This window comes from Jaculus jaculus, chromosome 3 (genome assembly GCF_020740685.1).
Source record: "Jaculus jaculus isolate mJacJac1 chromosome 3, mJacJac1.mat.Y.cur, whole genome shotgun sequence".
Lineage (NCBI taxonomy): Eukaryota > Metazoa > Chordata > Mammalia > Rodentia > Dipodidae > Jaculus > Jaculus jaculus.
The window spans coordinates 98246122-98265205 of record NC_059104.1 but is presented as its reverse complement, the minus strand read 5'-3'; the positions used below and the strand labels follow the sequence as shown (position 1 = coordinate 98265205).

Sequence of the window (19084 nt, the reverse complement as noted above, 5' to 3'; positions counted from 1 at the left end):
GTAGGTTGCCTCTTTGCTTTTTTCACTGTGTCCTTTGCAGTGCAAAATCTTTGTAATTTCATGAGGTCCCAGTGATTAATCTGTGGTTTTATTGCCTGAGCAATTGGGGTTGTATTCAGAAAGTCTTTGCCAAGACCAAATTTGATGTTGAAGGGTTTCCCCTACTTTTTCCTCTAGCAGTTTCAGAGTTTCTGGTCCGATGTTAAGGTCTTTAATCCATTTGGATTTAATTCTTGTGCATGGAGAGAGAGAAGAATCTATTTTCATCCTTCTACAGATACATATCCAGTTTTCCCAACACCATTTGCTGATGAGGCTGTCTTTTCTCCAATGAATATTTTTGGCACTTTTATTAAATATCAGGTGGCTATAGCTACATGGACTTACATCTGGGTCCTCTATTCTGTTCCACTGATCTACGTGTCTGTTTTTGTGCCATAACCATGCTGTTTTTGTTACTATGCCTCTGTAGTACAGGTTAAAATCAGGTATGGTTATACCACCAGCCTTACTTTTGTTGCTCAGTGTTATTTTAGATATTCTAGGTTTTTTGTGATAGCAAATGAATTTTTTGGTTTTTTTTTATATCCATGAAGAATGCCTTTGGAATTTTGATAGGGATTGCATTAACTGTGTAGATTGCTTTTGGTAAGATTCCCACTCATACTTTTCTTTTTTTTTTTTTTTGGTTTTCGAGGTAGGGTCTCACTCTGGCTCAGGCTGACCTGGAATTCACTATGTAGTCTCAGGGTGGCCTTGAACTCTCGGCGATCCTCCTACCTCTGCCTCCCGAGTGCTGGGATTAAAGGCGTGCGCCACCACGCCTGGCTCCCACTCATACTTTTCTATTAGATTGTCTTTCTCTTTGTTGGATTGTATTAGATCTGCCACCTGGTGGTCTAGCTTAGATATTCTGTCCTCTCTTTCATCCATTCTACTGGTGAGATTTGCTACAGAGTTTTTTATTTCATTAACTGTGTTCTTCATTGGTAGTAATTCTGACTGATTTTTCTTTATTATTTCTCTTTCCTCATTTATGTCTAGTATTGACCTCTTTATTTCATTAAATTGGTGTCCTATGTTTTCTTTGATTTCCTCTTTGACTTCTTTGAACAAATTTATAATCATTATTTTGAAATCTTTCTCAGGCATTTCCTCTAACTTGTTCTCACTGGAGGTCATTTCTGATGTATTAATACTTTTGGTCGATTTATATTGTCCTGATTTTTGGTGTTTCATGTGTTATAATGTATATATTTTTGCATCCTGGATTATTTAATTATTGGATTTTCTAGTTAGCTGGGTATTATTAGATGTATCAGATAATCTGATGTTATATAACTTCAGCATAGGAGTTTAAGGCATTAGGTGTGGCTCTCAAGACTCTCAGAGTATTTATCCAGGAGTAGAAATTATGATAACCAGATCCTCTAACTGTCCCTTAGGCTGTGTGGTGCCCCACCCACACCCTTAACCCTGACAATAAGGAGGTTAAGATTTCTGGTCTGTTGAGGGTTCCAAGTCAGCTTGTGACCAGGTAAGATCCTTCCCTGGTGTAATCCCAGTTACCTCTGCTCCTGCTTGGGTCCTGCTGTTGGTTCAAGTAGGCATGGCCGGGTCCCTGGACCTCCGCTCTGTTCTCTGGAGCTGGCCACTGGCGGTGGGGGAGGGGAGGCTTCCAATGCTGCTCTAGTTCTTTCGCTGTTCCACATGTTCTTCTACCTTGTGGTCTCCTCCTCTGTTGTTCATTGCCGCTCTCCCTTCACGTTTCTTGATTTTGCGGAGAGCTCTGGTGTGAGTGGACGCTCCCCTCACAGGGCTTTTCCTGTGGCTCAAGCCGAGCCTGGCGGCTTTCTGGTGCGCCCATGCTGCTGCCGTGATCAGTGGACCTGCCGGAGCTGCTTCTGCAGGCCTGTGTGGTTCTGGATGCTCTGGATCATTCCTAATTCTCTGCTGCCGTTTCAATTTTCTATACACCTCACATTTTAGTAAAAGTGTATTTTTCTGAGTCCCCACCCCCCACCCCCAGGCTGCTTTGGCGTGGTACCTACGCCACCATCTTAACTGGAAGTCCTCTGATTTTCGAGGTAGGGTTTCACTCTAGTCCAGGCTGTCCTGGAATTCACTATGTAGTCTCAAAGTGGTCTTGAACTCTCAGAGATCCTCGTCCCTCTGCCTTCCGTGTGCTGGTGGTATCAAAGGTGTGTGCCACCATGCCTGGCTGGATTTATAATTTTTGGTGGAATTAGGTGGTTAGAGTAAGAATGAGCATTAAAACAAAGTCAGAACTTCCTAAGGGTGTGTGTTGTCCCACACCCTTAGTCCTGTCTACAGGAAGGTGGCGATTTCTCAAGAATGACAGAAGACAAAGGCACTATAAATCAGGATGCAACAAAGGACAACCCCCCAAACAGCTTATTTAAGAATAGAAAAATTATCTGGGCATGGTGGCGCATGCCTGTAATCCCAGCACTTGGGTGGCAGAGGTAGTAGGAGGATTGTCTTGAGTTCCAGGCCACCCTTATACTGCCGAGTGAATTCCAGGTCAGCCTGGGCTAGAGCGAGACTCTGCCTTGAAAAAAAAAGTCGACCATCATCAATCAAATGTAACACATAGTCTGCCCTGACAGGGAAGGTGTGATTACCCCTTCCAATGCAGGCCTGTATTGGTATACCTGCGTGGGGCAGGTATTACCAGTGTAAGTAGGCAGTAGTTACCTTTTGGAATGGCTTTTAGTCTCACTTACGCTGTGTGCCAATGGGTCTCTCTTTACTGCACTATGGGCTGGACTAGGCCGGCTGCGTCAGTGGATCTGCTATTCTGATCGCCCATGCTGGCTGTTGTGTATGGGTGCCTCATGCTTTAATCCCAACACTCCAGGAAGGCGCAGGTAAGAGGATCGCTGTGAGTTCGAGGCCAGCCTGGGACTAGAGTGAGTTCCAAGTCAGCTAAAGAGTGAGACCCTGTATTGAAAATAAACAAACAAGAGTTCCACCTTTGGCCAGGTATGCAAGGTTATGCCCTGGAAGTAAAGGGGCTACGTTGATGGTTGATGGGTGACCCTGAGAGAGGTACTGGCAAGAGAGGCGAGTCCTGAAGAGTGGTAGTGAGCACTCCCCGCAGAGTGTGGCACCCTGCCCCTGTGAGTCCCCCATGGCTCCGTCAAGCCAGAGGCTGTGCTCAGTCTGCACAGGGCTCCGCTGCGCCAGGGCCGAGAGCTCCGCTACGCTGATAGAGACTTCTACTTTGCCCCTGTCCGCCAGGAATTCGGTAAAAATCAGAAGCTCCAGGATCCAGATGCCTGGGAGAAGCAGCTGGAGAAGGGCCTGGTCTTTCTCTCTCTTTCTTTCTCTCTCTCTCTTTTATTTTTTATTTTTTTGGTTTTTCGAGGTAGGATCTCACTCTGGCTCAGATGACCTGGAATTCACTATGTAGTCTCAGGGTAGCCTCAAACTCATGGCCATCCTCCTACCTCTGCCTCTGCCTTCCAAGTGCTGGGATTAAAGGTGTGTGCTACCACGCCTGGCTAAGTCTTCCTCCATAGAAAACTTGGGGGGCTTGTTTAGGATACTATTTATTTTTTCCCCTCCTGCCTTATTTCCAAAGAGAAGAGGACAAAGGTGTTTTCCTAAACACCCTGGCCCTCTTTCACCCCCACTTCACAGATGCAGTAGCAAGCCTCAGGTGAGATGGCAGTTGCTGGTAAGCACCAAGGCAAGAAGGATGACAATGGCCTTGGCTGATTTTTTGCTTTCCAATTTCCAGCTGGGGGTGGGTGGAGTGGCCAAGCTGGGCATTGTGACACTGACAGTTAAGCGGATGTATGATGGGGCCATCAGTACCCCCTACTTGCCCCACTCGCCTGAGCCATTCAGGGAAAAGGAGCTGGGAAGAACCAAACTGGATGGGTGCCCCATGACTGCTGAACAAGGACATGAAGGCAGGCCTGAGCCGGTCCCTGCAGACCCTTCCCACAGACCCCTTGGATTTTGACACAGATACATTCTGCCCACCCTGGCCCAAGCCATTGGCCAGGAAGGGCCAGGTAGACTTGAAGAAGTTGTGTCTTCTCATGTCCTTAGAGGAGAAACTTCTTTCTTACTACTGGAAGGGGGTAGCTATTCCTGCTGGAGAGCAGGCTCGGGCCAAGCAAGCTGCAGTGGATATATGTGCTGAGCTCTATGGATTCCTACAGGCCAAGCTGCCTGATTTGCCACTTGGGGAAATGTACTTGAGTGGCAACCTCTATGCTGATCTGCAGGTGGTAACAGCTGCTCACATCCAACTCATCATGCCCCTCGTGTTGGAGTAGAGCCTGTGGTCATGCATACCTGGTGAGGACACCATCATGAACATCCCTGGTTTCTTCGTGGTCCGTTGTGAGAACCCAGAGTACTTTCCTGGTGGTAGCAGTTACTGGGATTGCTGTGTTGTAGAGGTTACCTCTCACCAAAGACAGTGAAGGTAGTGGCAGGCTCTATCAACTGACCCGTCATAGGGTCCCTTTTGGACTATGTGATTTGACCATCACCACCCCCAGAGGCCCTGACACTAGAAGTGCAGTATGAATGGGACAAAAATCTTGTCATTGACTTCCTGCCATCAGTGACCCTGGTGACACTGTCTTGGTGGTCAGACCACACCAGCTAGCTCAGTATGACAACCTATGGTGGCTGAACCTTTGTCCTGCTGAGATAGCACGCCTGCGGGCTTTGGACCAGGCGGACTCGGGCTGCCGGTCTCTGTGCCTCAAGATCCTCAAGGCCATATGCAAGTCCATTCCAGCTCTGGGCCACCTCACTGCCAGCCAGCTAACCAATGTCATCTTCTACTTGGCCCACAAGAAGACTGGTCTCCAGATGTGCTGGCCTACCGCTTCGCTTCCTGCAGGTCCTGAGGCACTTATCACCCTTGGAGGCTGGAGTCCTGCACAGGGCCCTAAACCCCAAGGTGAACTTACTTGCAGAGCTCATCCCTGAGGAAACAGACAAATTGGGATACACTCTGTACTGTATTGCTCATTGTCTGGGCCAGAGGTGCTGCTGCAGACGTAGGGCAGGTGAAACCAGAGTGGGCTTTGGCGGTCAGACCCAGAGTCTCTGTTAGAAACACTTGGTTACATGGTTGGTGTCTCACAGGGTCCCTAGGTGCTTCCTGTTTTGCTGGTCATAGTTGTGGCTATTTCATGCTAATTAGAATGACATCTCTTTGGGTTCCTATTTCCCCATCTGACCCTCTTTTTGTTACCAAACACTGCTGTCTACTGTCCCCTTGCTCCAGGCTGATGAGGGTGTGAGGTACAGGTGCTGGCCTGGGCTGTTGACACTGCTGGGTGTTTGCCATTTTGGCCTTATCCTTTATGTCTGCCTTGCCCTTTTGCCTCAATATTCACTTGTCTTGTCTTGCTTATAAGCCTGTTTGCTCTTGTCCCTGGAGCAGATCTGCCTAATCAAGATGCCGCCTTTCAGTTGATGTCAAAGAAGAGCTGTGACTACATGATTCCACGCCGAGCTCTGCAGAATATCTCCCAGACAGTATTTTTTAGGATTTCTGGGTGAGGCTGGCGAAGAGCCAGCCTTTGACCCTCATTCCTGGGAAGCAAGGCACCCCTTTCCCAAATAGTTCCTACTCATACATACTGGGAACATTTCTCCTGGGCTTCATTGACTCACTCAGGAGAAACTGGATGTAGAGTTATTGGAGATTGTGTTTCCATCAGTGAGAGCGCAGGGCTGAGAGGTCCAAAGCTGGTTCAGAGGGCTTGTGTGCCCATTGTCTGTGTCTCATCTGTGGTCAGATGAGGAAGGCCTCTACCCCCAGAATGCTGGTATCACCCCTTCCTCCTTTATTCCCAGCAGGCTTTGCAGGAACAGCTTATCAGTAGAGGCTGTGGTATGGCAACCAGAGGCTCAGTGTCAGCTGGCAAACCAAGTCACTAGTTGGGACCCTTCTCCTTGGTCAGGCCCTGCCTTTCTCGAATTTGCCCTAGCACAAGAACACACCAAGGCCAACACCCAGCACCTGGGAAGGGTGTTGCTGAGCTCCCCAGACTCCTCCACAGGCCAAAGGGCACGTGAGTGTGCCAGCCCTCACCCCTCACCCTGCAGCTCCCAGCTCACCTGGCACTTGGGGAGATTGGTGCTACTTAGGAAGAGAACATACATACACAACACAGGGAAGGGGCAGGGAGGGCCTTCCCATGTTGCTGCTAAAGTTGCACTACTTATGGCTATGAAAATGTATCCTGAAGGTGGGGAGGAGTATTAATATACTAAGTCAGTGTAAAAAAAAAAAATACTCCACAGATACACAAAAAATACAGGAACTGGGGATATAACTTAGTGGCAGAGAGCTAGCTAGCTAGCTGCATGCCTGCTTGCCTGCCTGCCTGCCTTCCTTCCTCCCTCCCTCCCTCCCTCCCTCCCTTCCTTCCTTCCTTCCTTTCTTTCTTTTTTGTTTTTTCAAGGTAGACTTTCACTCAAGCTCAGGCTGACCTGGAATTCACTATGTAGTCTCAGGGTGGCCTCAAACTCAGAGCCATCCTCCTGACTCTGCCTCCAGAGCGCTTTCTTAGCATGTTTAAGGCCCTAGGTTTACTTCTGAGCACTGAAAAAAGGAAAAAAAAAAGTTTTTTGGGGCTGGAGAGATAGCTCAGTGGTTAATTGGCACTTTCTTGCAAAGGCTGATAACTCATATTCAGTTCCCCAGTACCCACATAAAGACAGATGTACAAGGTGGCACATGCTTCTGGAGTTTGTTTGTAGTGGCCAGAGGCCCTGGAGTACCCAGACTCATTCTCTCTTTACAGATAAATAATAAATAAAAAGAATTTTTAAAGCTGGGCTTGGTCCTAGCACTTGGGAAGCAGAAGTAGAAGGATCACTGTTAGTCTGGGTAGTGTGAGTATGAGACCCTACATTGGAAAAATGAAAAAAAAAAGAAAAGAAATTTAAAGAAAAAAGTTGCAGACTGGAGATGGCCTAGCAGTTATTAAGTCATTTGCCTGCAAAGCCCAAGAACCCAGGTTCAATTCCCCAGTACACACATACATCTGGATTGGTTGGCTGTGGCTAGAGGCCCAGGTACCTCCCACTCTCCCTCTCATTTTTTTTTTTTTTTTTTGAGGGAGGGTCTCACTGTAGCCCAGGCTGACCTGGAATTCACTCTGTAGTCTCTTGGTGGCCTTGAACTCATGGCAATCCTCCTATCTCTGCCTCCCAAGTGCTGGGATTAAAGGTGTATGCCACCATGACTGGCAAAAAATTAAAGAAAAAGTTTCCATTTAATGAACAAATTTAGTTTAATATTTGCACTTTCAAATGGGCAGCCTTATACCAAAGATTTGTGTATCTTTGTGTGTGTGTATGTATGTATGTGTGTATGCATGCATGTGCACACGTGGACAGCTGAGGTTGACAGCATGTTCCACCATGCTCAGCTTTACCCGGGTTCTGGGGATTTGAATTCAGGTCTTCATGCTTGTGCACTAAGGACTTTATCCACATGGCCATCTCCCCAGACCCAAATAGGTTTTAAATGTTTCAGTTTCTCTGAATGGTGGGAATTGCTTTTCTGGATTTACTGGTAAATAAAAGGCGGATACTTCAGAAGTATCTCTTTGCTTTTGCTTTTCTTTCTTTCTCTTTTTGGGTTCTCAAGGTAGGGTCTCGCTCTAGGTCAGGTTGACTTGGAACTCTCTGTACTCCCAAGCTGACCTTGAACTCACAGCATTCCTCCTATCTTTGCCTCCCGAGTGCTGGGATTAAAGGCGTGTGCCACCACCCAAGCTTCTTTTTTTAATTATTATTTTTTAGAAACTTCGTTGTGTGGATAACTTATATGTTGGTCCCATTTCCCCCCTTTTTTCTTTTTTTCAAGGTTAGATTTCATACTGTAGTTTACACTGACCTTAAATTCATAGCACTTGCCTCCCAAAGGCTGTGATCACAGGTGATTGTTACCTGGCTAGAATGCTATTTCTCATTCTTATATTTTACAGGAGCTTGCTGAGTCACTTGGTCTGAATACTAGGGTCTATCAGTTTTCAGTCAAGCTTTCTGTTCTTGCAGGCATTTTGAGTAGGTGATCTGTCACTTGTTTTTCATTCTTTTTTTAAAAAAAAATTTATAATATTTATTTGAGAGAGAAAGAAGTAGAGAAAGAGAGAGACAGAGAATGGGTACAACATGGCCTTCAGCAGCTGTAAACAAACTCCAAACATATGCATCACCTTGTGCATCTGACTTATGTGGGTTCTGAGGAATCAAACCTGAGTCCTTTGACTTCACAGGCAAACGCCTTAACCACGAAGCCACCTCCCCAGCCCTTGTTTTTCATTGTTACCTTCTGTCTCCTAATGGATAGTAAAACACCTCTTTTATGTTATTCTCTAGCGTAGCTGTCAGCAGGGTCAAACAGGAAATACTTCATATTCTGTGGGCGTTACATGGACTTTTGTAGCAACCATTCCAGCATGAAAGCAACCTGAAAACCAGGAGGCTTGTGTGTTCTAATAAAACTTATTTCCAAGCTGGGCATGGTGGTGCACACCTTTAATCCCAGCACTCGAAAGCAAAGGTAGGAGGATCATTATGAGTTTGAGACCATCCTGAGACTACATGTTGAATTCCAGGTCAGCCAGAGCTACACTGAGACCCTATCTCAAAAACAAACAAACAAACAAAACCCCAAACCAGTGGCTGAGTTTTATCAACAACAATGGGCGGGGCATAGTGGCATACACCTTTAATCCCAGCACTTGGGAGGTTGGGTTTGAAGGGTCACTCTCTCACTTCTAGGCTAGCCTGGGGCTACTGAATGAGTTCAGGTCAACCTGGACTACAGTGAGACCCTTCCTGGAAAACAAAACAAAACAAACAAAGTAGCTGGGACATCAGGAGAGACTTTTGGGCCTGTAGACATTTCCCCCTTAGGAGAAAGGGTGTGGGGAAGGTCCTCAGATCCCTCCTGAGTTTTCCGGTGCCCTGTACACAACGATGCATGTTGTCTAGGGCCAGGGGAAGATGCAGTATATAAAGGATGAAAGCGTTGGACAGTGAGATGTGGAGAGGTCTTCATCTGTGATAGAATTCTCAGTTATGTGGCTGCTTCAGGGAGTCTGTGTAAGTAAGTCCATTAAGTTCATTGGCACACCCATACTGCCTTTAGTGGAACTGTACTTTGGTCTGCCCTAGGTGGAGTGAATAACCCTGTACTCTGTCTCCCTAAAGAAAATGTTTCATGCAACACTGGAAAACATGAGACCACAATCCCAGAACAACAAACAAAATAAAAATGCTGGGCTGGAGAGATGGCTTAGTGGTTAAGGCGCTTGCCTGCAAAGCCAAAGGACCCAGGTTCAATTCTCCTGGACCCAAATAAGCCCGATGCACAAGGTGGCACATGCATTTGGAGTTCGTTTCAGCAGCTGGAAGCCTTGGCGCGTTCGCTTGGGTGTGCTCTCTCTCTCTTTCTCTCTCTCTACCTGTTTCCCTTTCTTAATAAATAAGTAAATAAAAATTTAAAAAGCTAACAAAAACAAGTGGCTGCCTTTGGTCCACATGATACAGGTGACCAACCCTTGCCTTGGAGCAATGTTGAATAGTAGAACTTTTTTTGTTGTTGTTTTTTGAGGTAGGGTTTCACTGGAGTCCAGGTTGACCTGGAGTTCACTGCATAGTCTCAGGGTGACCTTCATCTCACAAGGATCCTCCTACCTGTGCCTCCCTGAGTGCTCAGATTAAAGGTGTGTGCCACCACACCAGGATTTAGTAATAGAACTTTCTGAAGTGATAGAAATGGTCTATCTCTGCAATCTGGTGTGATAACCATAGTCACATTAAACTTTTTTTTTTTTTTTTAAATTTACAGAGTAAGAGAGAGAGAGTGGGCACTTCAAGGCCTCCAGCCACTGCATACAAACTCCAGACACATGTGCCCCCTTGTGCATCTGTGGAACTTGGTTTCTTTGGCCTTGCAGGCGAACACCTTAACCACTAAGCCATCCCTCCAGGCCACATTTGACTTTTAAGTACTTGAGATCTGAATTTTTCTGTTTCATTATATTTTAATGTTATATAGCCACATATGGCTAGTAACCTTCATATTAGTGAAGCTATAGAGGCAGAGGCTGGACATGTAACTCAGTTGGTGGGGTTCTTGCTTGCTTAGCATGTGCAGAGCCTGGCTTTGATTCATAGCACTGCAAACTGGATGTGGTATCCCATGCCCATAATCCCAGCACTCAGGAAGAGGAGGCAGGAGGGTCAGAAGTTCATAGTTTTCTTGGTTACACAGGGGTTTGTGGTCAGCCTAGGATACATGAGTCCTTGTCTCAAAAAAAAAAAAAAAAAATCCTCAGGTACTTGATAGTGTTTCTTATGGTTAAATCAAAAATTGAACATATCTCATTGTTGCAGTCCGGTTCGCATTGCTGGTAGAAATCACCTAACCAAGAGCAGCTTCTGGGAAAAAGAGTTTTATTTTGGCTTACAGGCTCGGTGGGAAGCTCCACGATGGCAGGGGAAAATGATGGCATGAGCAGAAGGTGGACATCACCCCCTGGCCAACATAAGATGGACCACAGCAACAGGAGGGTGTGCCAAACACTGGCATGGGGAAACTGGCTATAAAGCCCATAAGCCCGCCCCCAACAATACACTCCCTCCAGGAGGCATTAATTCCCAAATATCCATCAGCTGGGGAGCTAGCATTCACAACACCTAAGTTTATGGGGGACACCTGAATCAAACCACCACACTCATGTTTCTTTCTTTTTTTCCCTCTCATTTCTTGGCAGGACAAAATGATGACAGAGAGAACCCTGTTGAAGGAGCGTTACCAAGAAGTCCTAGACAAGCAGAGGCAGGTGGAAAACCAACTCCAAGTGCAATTGAAGCAACTTCAGCAAAGGAGAGAAGAAGAAATGAAGAATCACCAGGTATTGTACTTCCTCCATTGAAGTTTTTGAGATAGGATGCTTAATGACTTGCATTCAATTCCTAGGGCCATAGAGAGAGAGAGAGAGACAGAGATACAGAAGTTGCACCCAGTGAAAAATTCACCAAATGTTTTTTCTCATATGTAGAACCTTCTGTTTTTCTCCTTTCACTGGTGGTTGAAGTCTAAAGTCCTTTATTAGTAAAAGCAGATCACAACTCCAGAACAAAGCCTCCTCCCTCCCGTGTTGTTCTTCCATGTCATTTGTAATTTTCCTGTCTTTTTATCCTGCCTCAACACTCGGCTCCATAGTTTGCTGTGAGGCCAGGGGGGGATACATGAGATCCTGTCTCAAAAGAAATTTAAAATATGCAGATACTTTTATTCTAGCAGTCATATTATTAGGAGTCCATTCTGGAGATAATGTTTGTATCAAAGTGTTAACATGGAGAATATTAATTGTATATTGTAGTATTGTTTTAAAAATTACATGAGCGCCGGGCATGGAGGCACACGCCTTTAATCACAGCACTCAGGAGGCAGAGGTAGGAGCATCTCTGTGAGTTCAAGGCCACCCTAAGAACTACAGAGTGAGTTCCAGGTCAGCCTGGGCCAGAGTGAGACCCTACCTCAAAAAAAAAAAAAAAAAAGCCCATAATAATAATGATAATAAAATAGATAAAAATGGAAAAATGAAAAGCCAAGGAGTTTCTGTAAAGCAGTTAAAGACACTTGCTTGCAAACCTGCTGGTCGAAGTTCAACTCCCCAGCAATCGCATAAAGCTGGATTTAAAATGGCACACATATCTGTGAGCTCAAGTTGCCTGTGGCAGTGGGAGACAGCCAGGCGAATCTGGAAGCTTATGGGCCAGGTACACTGGCACACATACATATACATACATATACATACATATCTCATATACACCCACACATACATACAGAAAAATTTTAAAGTTTTTGTTTCTTTATTTGTAAACACTGGTGACTGGGGAACTGAACCCAGGTCGTTAAGCTTTGTAGGGAAGTGCCTTAACTGTGAAGTCATCTCTCCAGCCCCAGATGCACATAAGTTTTTAAAACTTTTATTTATTTATTTTGCAATGGTGGTATACACCTTTTTAAAATTTTTACTTATGAGAAAAAGAGAGAGAGAGAATGAGCATTCCAAGGCCTCTAGCCAGTGCAAATGAACCCCAGACACATGTGTCACCTTGTGCATGTGACTTATATGTATACTGGGGAATAGAACCTGGGTCCTTAGGCTTCCCGGGCAAGTGCTTTAATGGCTAAGTCATTTCTCCAGCCCCATATTTTTTTTTCTTTTTTTCTTGACAGGTTTATGTTTCTTTTATTTATCTTTACATCTCCCATTTTAAGCTTTCATTTACTCAGTTCTTCTCATATTGGTTCAAGACTTAATTATTTAATTAATACCCTGATTCTTTTTTAATAATTTTTATTTTATTTGAAAGTGAGAGAGAGAGAATGACAATGGGCACTCCAGGGCCTCTAGCCACTGGAAACAAACTCTAGATGCATGTGCCACCATGTACATCTGGCTTACGTGAGTACTGGGGACTCGAACTTTTGTCCTTAGGATTCACAGGCAAGTGCCTTAACCACTAAGCCATCTCCCCAGCCTGCAGCCCTATAATTTTTTAAAAAAAATTTTATTTATTTGAAAGTGACAGACAGAGAAAGAGGCAGAGAGAGAGACAGAGACAGAGACAGAGACAGAGAGAGGGAGAGGGAGGGAGGGAGAGAGAGAGAATGGACGCTCCAGGGCCTCCAACCACTGCAAACAAACTCCAGAAGCGTGCGCCCCCTGTGCATCTGGCTAACGTGGGTCCTGGGGAATCGAGCCTTGAACCCGGGTCCTTAGGCTTCACAGGCAAGCACTTAACTGCTAAGCCATCTCTCCAGCCCCCTATAATTTTTTAAAAAGGAAGAAACAGCTGGGCATGGTGGTGTATGTCTTTAATTCCAGCACTGAGGAGGCATAGATAGAAGGATCACTGTAAGTTCATGGCCACCCTGAGACTACATAGTGAATTCCAGGTCAGTTTCGGCTAGAGCGAGACTCTACCTTGGAAAAAAATAATAATAAAATGAAGTATGGGTAGATCTTGGTAGTATAATGGGTGCTTTTTATGTTCATGGCCCTGGGTTTCATCCCTTGCCAAAACAAATTTTACAACAAGCCAATACAATTACAACCAAAATAAGCAAAGAAATACATGAAGTCAGGGGCAGTTAAAGGTGCTTCTTTGCCAGGTGTGGTGGCGCACGCCTTTAATCCCAGCACTCGGGAGGCAAAGGTAGGAGGATTGCTGTGAGTTCCTGGCCACCCTGAGATTACATAGTGAATCCTAGGTCAGCATGGGCTAGAGTGAGACCCTACCTTGAAAAACCAAAAAAATAAAAGGTGCTTGCCTGATGGTCGGGGTTTGGTTCCCCAGCACCTGCACAAAGCCAGGTGCCAAGAGGCTCATGCCTCTGTGACCCCAGTGCACCTGCAACAGTGGGAGGCTGAGCCAGGAGAACCTAAAGCTTGCTTGTTGTAGCAAGGGACTCTCTCTCAAGAGCAGGTGGAACAGACACCTGGACGTTGTCTGCTGATCTCCACACATGCACTGTGGCATGTGCACACCCAGATACACACCCATACATGCATGCACAGGTAAATTTTTAAAAACACATACATACATCTAGACATGTTTGTGTGAGAGTAGATAAATCGTGAAGTTGTAATACACAGCAGTTGCACATTGATTACTTTATGAACTGGTGGTACGGAGCTGGGGTAATTGCGAACTATGTCACCTTTGTGGTGTTTGGCTTCTTATTACAAAGATATGCACATGTATATTTATTTGTTTATCTTCTTGAACAGCAAAAAGAAAACATTAATCCCCTCCATATAATAAGCAGAGCCATAACAAAACGAGATCCTATCTGTTGGATACAGCAGTTGCTGGAATGCCATTCCTGGTACTCTTGGTGATATTTAAACATCAGGCAGTACACTCCAGTTTTGAACAGTGACCATTAGGACTTTCTCCTGATGAGTTAAGTTAGTATTCCTCTAACTTTTTTCCCGAGGTCTGGTACTTTTGGATCAGCTCATTAGATTTTTTCAGTTCAGTTTGAACCCATAAAGGCAATATGTAATTAATAGTTAGGTTTGGACTGGTGGGTCATGACTCACTTGGGAACCTGAGGCAGGAGGGTTGCTGTAAGTTTGAGGTCAGGCCCTGGGCTTAAATCCTAGCATCACAAAAAAACAAAAAAAAGTCAAACAAATGCAAAAACATTTTCATATTTAAAGAACAAACTTCTTTCCTCCTCTATTTGTGTGTGGCTGTAACTGTGGGATTTAGGAGATACTCAAGGCTATTCAGGATGTGACCATAAAGCGGGAAGAAACCAAGAAGAAAATAGAGAAAGAAAAGAAGGAGTTTTTGCAAAAGGAGCAGGACCTGAAAGCTGAAATTGAGAAGCTGTGTGAGAAAGGCAGAAGGTAAATGACGCTTTAAAAATAAAACCTCTACAATGGATGTATATGTTTGTACGTAAGGGGCTGATTCTATTCTTTTTTTTTTTTGGTTGGTTTTTGAGGTAGGGTCTTATTTTAGCCTAGGCTGACCTTGGAACTTATTCTGTAGCCTAGGCCGGCCTTGAATTCCTGGTGATCCTTCTACCTCAGTGGAGATTAAATGCATAAGCCATAAAACTGAATCAATGCATTCTTTTTATTTGAAAAAGAAGCACACAAGTAATAATTTTTCAGTGGCTTGGTATTCTCAGTACCCTACATTACACTCAATAGAGAAAAGTTTCAGAAAGACAGTATCTGGAAATATTAAGGGTTAGGGATATAGCTCAGTCGTGGAAAACCCAAGAATACATTAGCCTTGGGGTTAGTCCCCGACAGTCTTCCCACCTCAAAAAAATCATGTAGATAATGAGTTGGGGTGCAAGTATAATCAAGATTTTTTTGGGGGGTGGGCTGGAGGGATGGCTTAACAGTTAAGACATTTGCCTGCAAAGCCAAAGGACCAGGGTTTGATTCCCCAGGATGTAAGCCAGATGCACAAGGTGGCACATGTGTCTGGAGTTCGTTTGCAGTGGCTGGAGGCCCTGGTGTTCTCATTCTCTCTCTCTTCCCCCTCTTTCTGTCTGTCAAATGAATAATTTTTTTTTAAATATTTTTTTTCAAGGTAGGGTCTCACACTAGCCTAGACTTAGAATTCGCTATGTAGTCTCAGAGTGGCCTCAAACTCAAGGCAATCTTCCTGCCTTGGCCTTGTGAGTGCTGGGATTAAAGGCGTGCACCACAACGCCAGGCTTACTCTTTTTATTTTCTTTTTCTTTTTCTTTTTTCTTTTTTATTGACAGGTTCCATACTTACAATAAACTGTGATAATTCCCTCCCGTCCCCCACTTTCCCCTTCACAAATCCCCACTACATCATATCCTGTCCCTCTCTCCATTGGTCTCTTTATTTTGATGTCCTCCTACTATGAGGGTCTAGTGAAGGTAGTACTAGGCACTATGAGGTCATGGATATTGAGGGCAGTTTCTGTCTGGATGAGTGCATTGTAAGGAGTCTACCCTTCCTTTGGCTCTTACATTTTTTTCTGCCACCTCTTCCGCAGTGGCCCCTGAGCCTTGGAAGGTGTGGCAGAGATGTTTCAGTGCTGAACCCTCCTCCTTCAGTTCTTCTTAGCACTGTGATGCCTTTTGGATCATCACAGTGGTCACCACCATCTGAAAAGAGAACCTTCTCTAACCAAAAGTGAGAGTAGCATAAATATTTGGGTATGAACATTAAGTAAAGTGCTTACAGGGCAGTTTGGTTGGCATAATATGTGCATTTAGCCAGAACAGCTATTATATTTCTAAGGCTCATGACCTCCCCTACCAATAGGCTTTTGATTAGGTTTTCAGTACCAGGCTTGTATTCCCTTCTATAGAGTGGGTCTCCAGTCTAACTAGAGAGCAGTTGGTTTCCCCCATAACAGACATGCCACTATCACACCCATTGTCTCATTTGGCCCTGCTGGCCAAACTTGAGGTTTGTAATGTCCTCCGTTTTCACCACTGATGGCTTTTGTCTTCCATAGGGCTACATGCAGCTGGTATATAGGGAAAAGGTTTTTAGCCCAGTCCCAGTTTGATTTTTTGGTGACCTTACAGCCCAGGCATATGGAGTTTTCAGCAATAGGGTCTTATCATCAATTCCTGGTGGGAAGCCAAGAGCCTTGGCAATAGCCTATGTTTTATGGGTATCAGGCTCCTCCCAGGCCAACAACTCACTGGAAGGTATCCCATCCTTGGCACTGAAGTTTTTCTAGTAGCAGTCTTGGTTGTGCCATCCCCCAGTAAAGTAGGTTATCATATGGATTAATTTCAATATCCTGAATTTTGATTAACTCTCCCTCCCTCCACCCTTCTTTTCCTCAATCTCTTCACCTGATCTCACTTCGGACATTCCACCCCCAGTAATCTGTTTTTCTATTACATATATGCAGTAGCATCCCCTTAAGTCCACCCCTCTCCTCCCTCCTTGAGAGCCTTTTCTAGCTTACTGGTCTCTGCTACCATTTTTACTCCAACTCACACACAAGTCTGAACATTTGTAACTAGGATCCACATATGAGAGAGAACATGCAACGTTTGGCTTTCTGGGCCTGGGTTACCTCACTTAGTATAATCCTTTCCAGATCCATCCATTTCCTTGCAAATTTTGTAATTTCATTTTTCTTTACTGCTGAATAGAACTCCATTGTATAAATACCACATCTTCATTTTCCATTCATAAGGTGAGGGACATCTAGGCTGGTTCCATTTCCCAGCTACTGTGACTAGAGCAGCAATAAACATGGTTGTGCAAGTATCTCTAAGGTAGTGAGACAAGTCCTTAGGATGGATATGCATAGCAGTGATATAGCAGGATCACATGGTAGATCTATTTTTAGCTGTCTCAGGAACCTCCACACTGATTTCCACAATGGCTGTACTAGATTACATCCCACCAACAGTGTAGAAGGGTTCCTCTTTGTCCGCATCCTCACCGACATTGTCATGTTTTTTTGATGATAGTCATTCTGACAAGCGTGAGATGGAATCTCAAAGTAGTTTTAATTTGCAGGCTAAGAATGTAGAACAATTTTTTAGATGTTTATATGCCATCTATATTTCTTCTTTTGAGAACTCCTGAGGGCCCCCCCATTTTTTTTCTTTTCTTTCCTTCCTTCCTTCCTTCCTCTTTCTTTCTTTCTTTTTCTTTCTTTCTTTTTTTTTTTTTTTTTGAGGTAGGGTCTCCTTCTGGCCCAGACTGACCTGGAATTCACTGTGTAGTCTCAGGATGGCTGTGAACTCATGGCTATCCTGTTACATCTGCCTTCTGAGTGCTGGGATTAAAGGCATGTGTCACCACTCCTAGCTTTAGCCCTTTTTGATTTTTTGAGGTAGGGTTTCACTCTAGCCCAGGCTGACCTGGAATTCACTATGTAGTCTCAGGGTGGCCTAGAACTCACAGCGATCCTCCTACCTCTGCCTTCTGAGTGCTGGGATTAAAGGCATGCACCACCATGCCTGGCTTAGCCCATTTTTAAAAAAATTTTTTTTTTTCTCAATTTTTATTAACATTTTCCATGATTATAAAAAGTATCCCATGGTAATACCCCCCCAACTTTCTCCTTTGAAATTCCATTCTTCACCATATCCCCTCCCCATTATTTTTAATTGGGTTATTTGATTTCTTATTTCATTTTCTGCATTTGTATATTCTGGATATTAATCATCGGTCAGATGTATTGCTGGCAAAGATTTTCTTCCATTCTGTAGGTTGCCTCTCTGCTCTATTCACAGTATCCTTTGCTGTACAAAAGCTTTGTAATTTCGTGAGGTCTCATTGGTTGATTACTGGTTTTATTTCCTGAGCAACTGGGGTTATATTCAGAAAGTCATTGCCTATGCCAATATGTTGAAAGATTTCCCCTACTTTTTCCTCCAGGAGTTTCAGAGTTTCAGGTCTGATATTGAGGTCTTTGATCCATTTGGACTTGATTCTTGTGCATAGAGAGTGATAAGGCTCTATTTTCATTCTTTAAATATAGATATCCAGTTTCCCAGCACCATTTGTTAAAGAGGCAGTCTTTTCTCCAATGTATGTTTTTGGCATTTTTATTGAAAATCAAATGGCTGTAGCTGCCTGGATTTACATCTGGGTTCTCTATTCTCTTCCATTGAAGAATGTGTCTGTCTTTGTGCCAGAACCATGCTGTCTTTTTGTTGTTGTTGTTGTTTGTTTTGCTATGGCTTTGTAATATAGCTTAAAATTGGGTATGGTGATACCACCGGCCTTATTTTTTTCTTTTTCTTTTTCTTTTTTTTCTTTTTTTATTAACAGTTTCCATGATTATAAAAAATAGCTCATGGTAATACCCTCCCTTCCCCCTACTTTCCCCTTTGAAACTCCATTCTCCATCATATCCCCTTCCCATCTCAATCAGTCCCTCTTTTATTTTGATGTCATAATCTTTTCCTCTTATTATGATGGCCTTGTGTAGGCAGTGTCAGGCACTGTGAGGTCATGGATATCCAGTCCATTTTATGTCTGGGGGGAGCACGTTGTAAGGAGTCTCACCCTTCCTTTGGCTCTTAACATTCTTTCCGCCACCTCTTCCCCAATGGACCCTGAGCCTTGGAAGATGTGATAGAGATATTGCAGTGCTGAGCACTCTTGTCACTTCTTTCCAGAACTATGATGCCTTCTGAGTCATCCCAGGGTCACTGCCATCTGAAAAGAAGATTCTCTACCAAAAGTGAGAGTAGCATTAATGTAAGGGTATGAACATTAAGAGAAGTGCTTACTGGGCAATTTGATATGCAATGTATATACATTTAGCCAGATAGTAGCAAATGTTACACCCCTAGGGCTCGTGACTATCCCTGTGTTTTAAGTTTTTGGTATCATGGATGTATGCCCTCCCATGGAGCAGGCCTCCAGTCCAATTAGAGGGCAGTTGGTTTCCAACATGACAGTCATGCCACTATTGCACCCGTTGGCTCATTTGGCCTGGCTGGCCAAATTTGAGCTTGTAGTATCCACTGTTGAGTATCTTCATTGGTGTTTTC

General features: G+C 44.3%; 1 protein-coding gene and 1 pseudogene across 5 annotated transcripts in view; both read left to right on the top strand.

Annotated features, from left to right (window-relative positions):
• Positions 1 to 19084, top strand: part of Rnf214 (ring finger protein 214) — a 61717-nt gene that overhangs the window by 22679 nt on the left and 19954 nt on the right. For all 5 annotated transcript variants that reach the window (XM_045145115.1, XM_045145112.1, XM_045145114.1 and 2 more), the window contains 2 exons: positions 10800 to 10940; positions 14320 to 14459. In XM_045145115.1, the coding sequence (XP_045001050.1) occupies positions 10800 to 10940; positions 14320 to 14459 (281 nt within the window). The remainder of the gene's footprint in view (positions 1 to 10799; positions 10941 to 14319; positions 14460 to 19084) is intronic.
• LOC101614805 lies at positions 3691 to 5055 on the top strand (annotated as a pseudogene).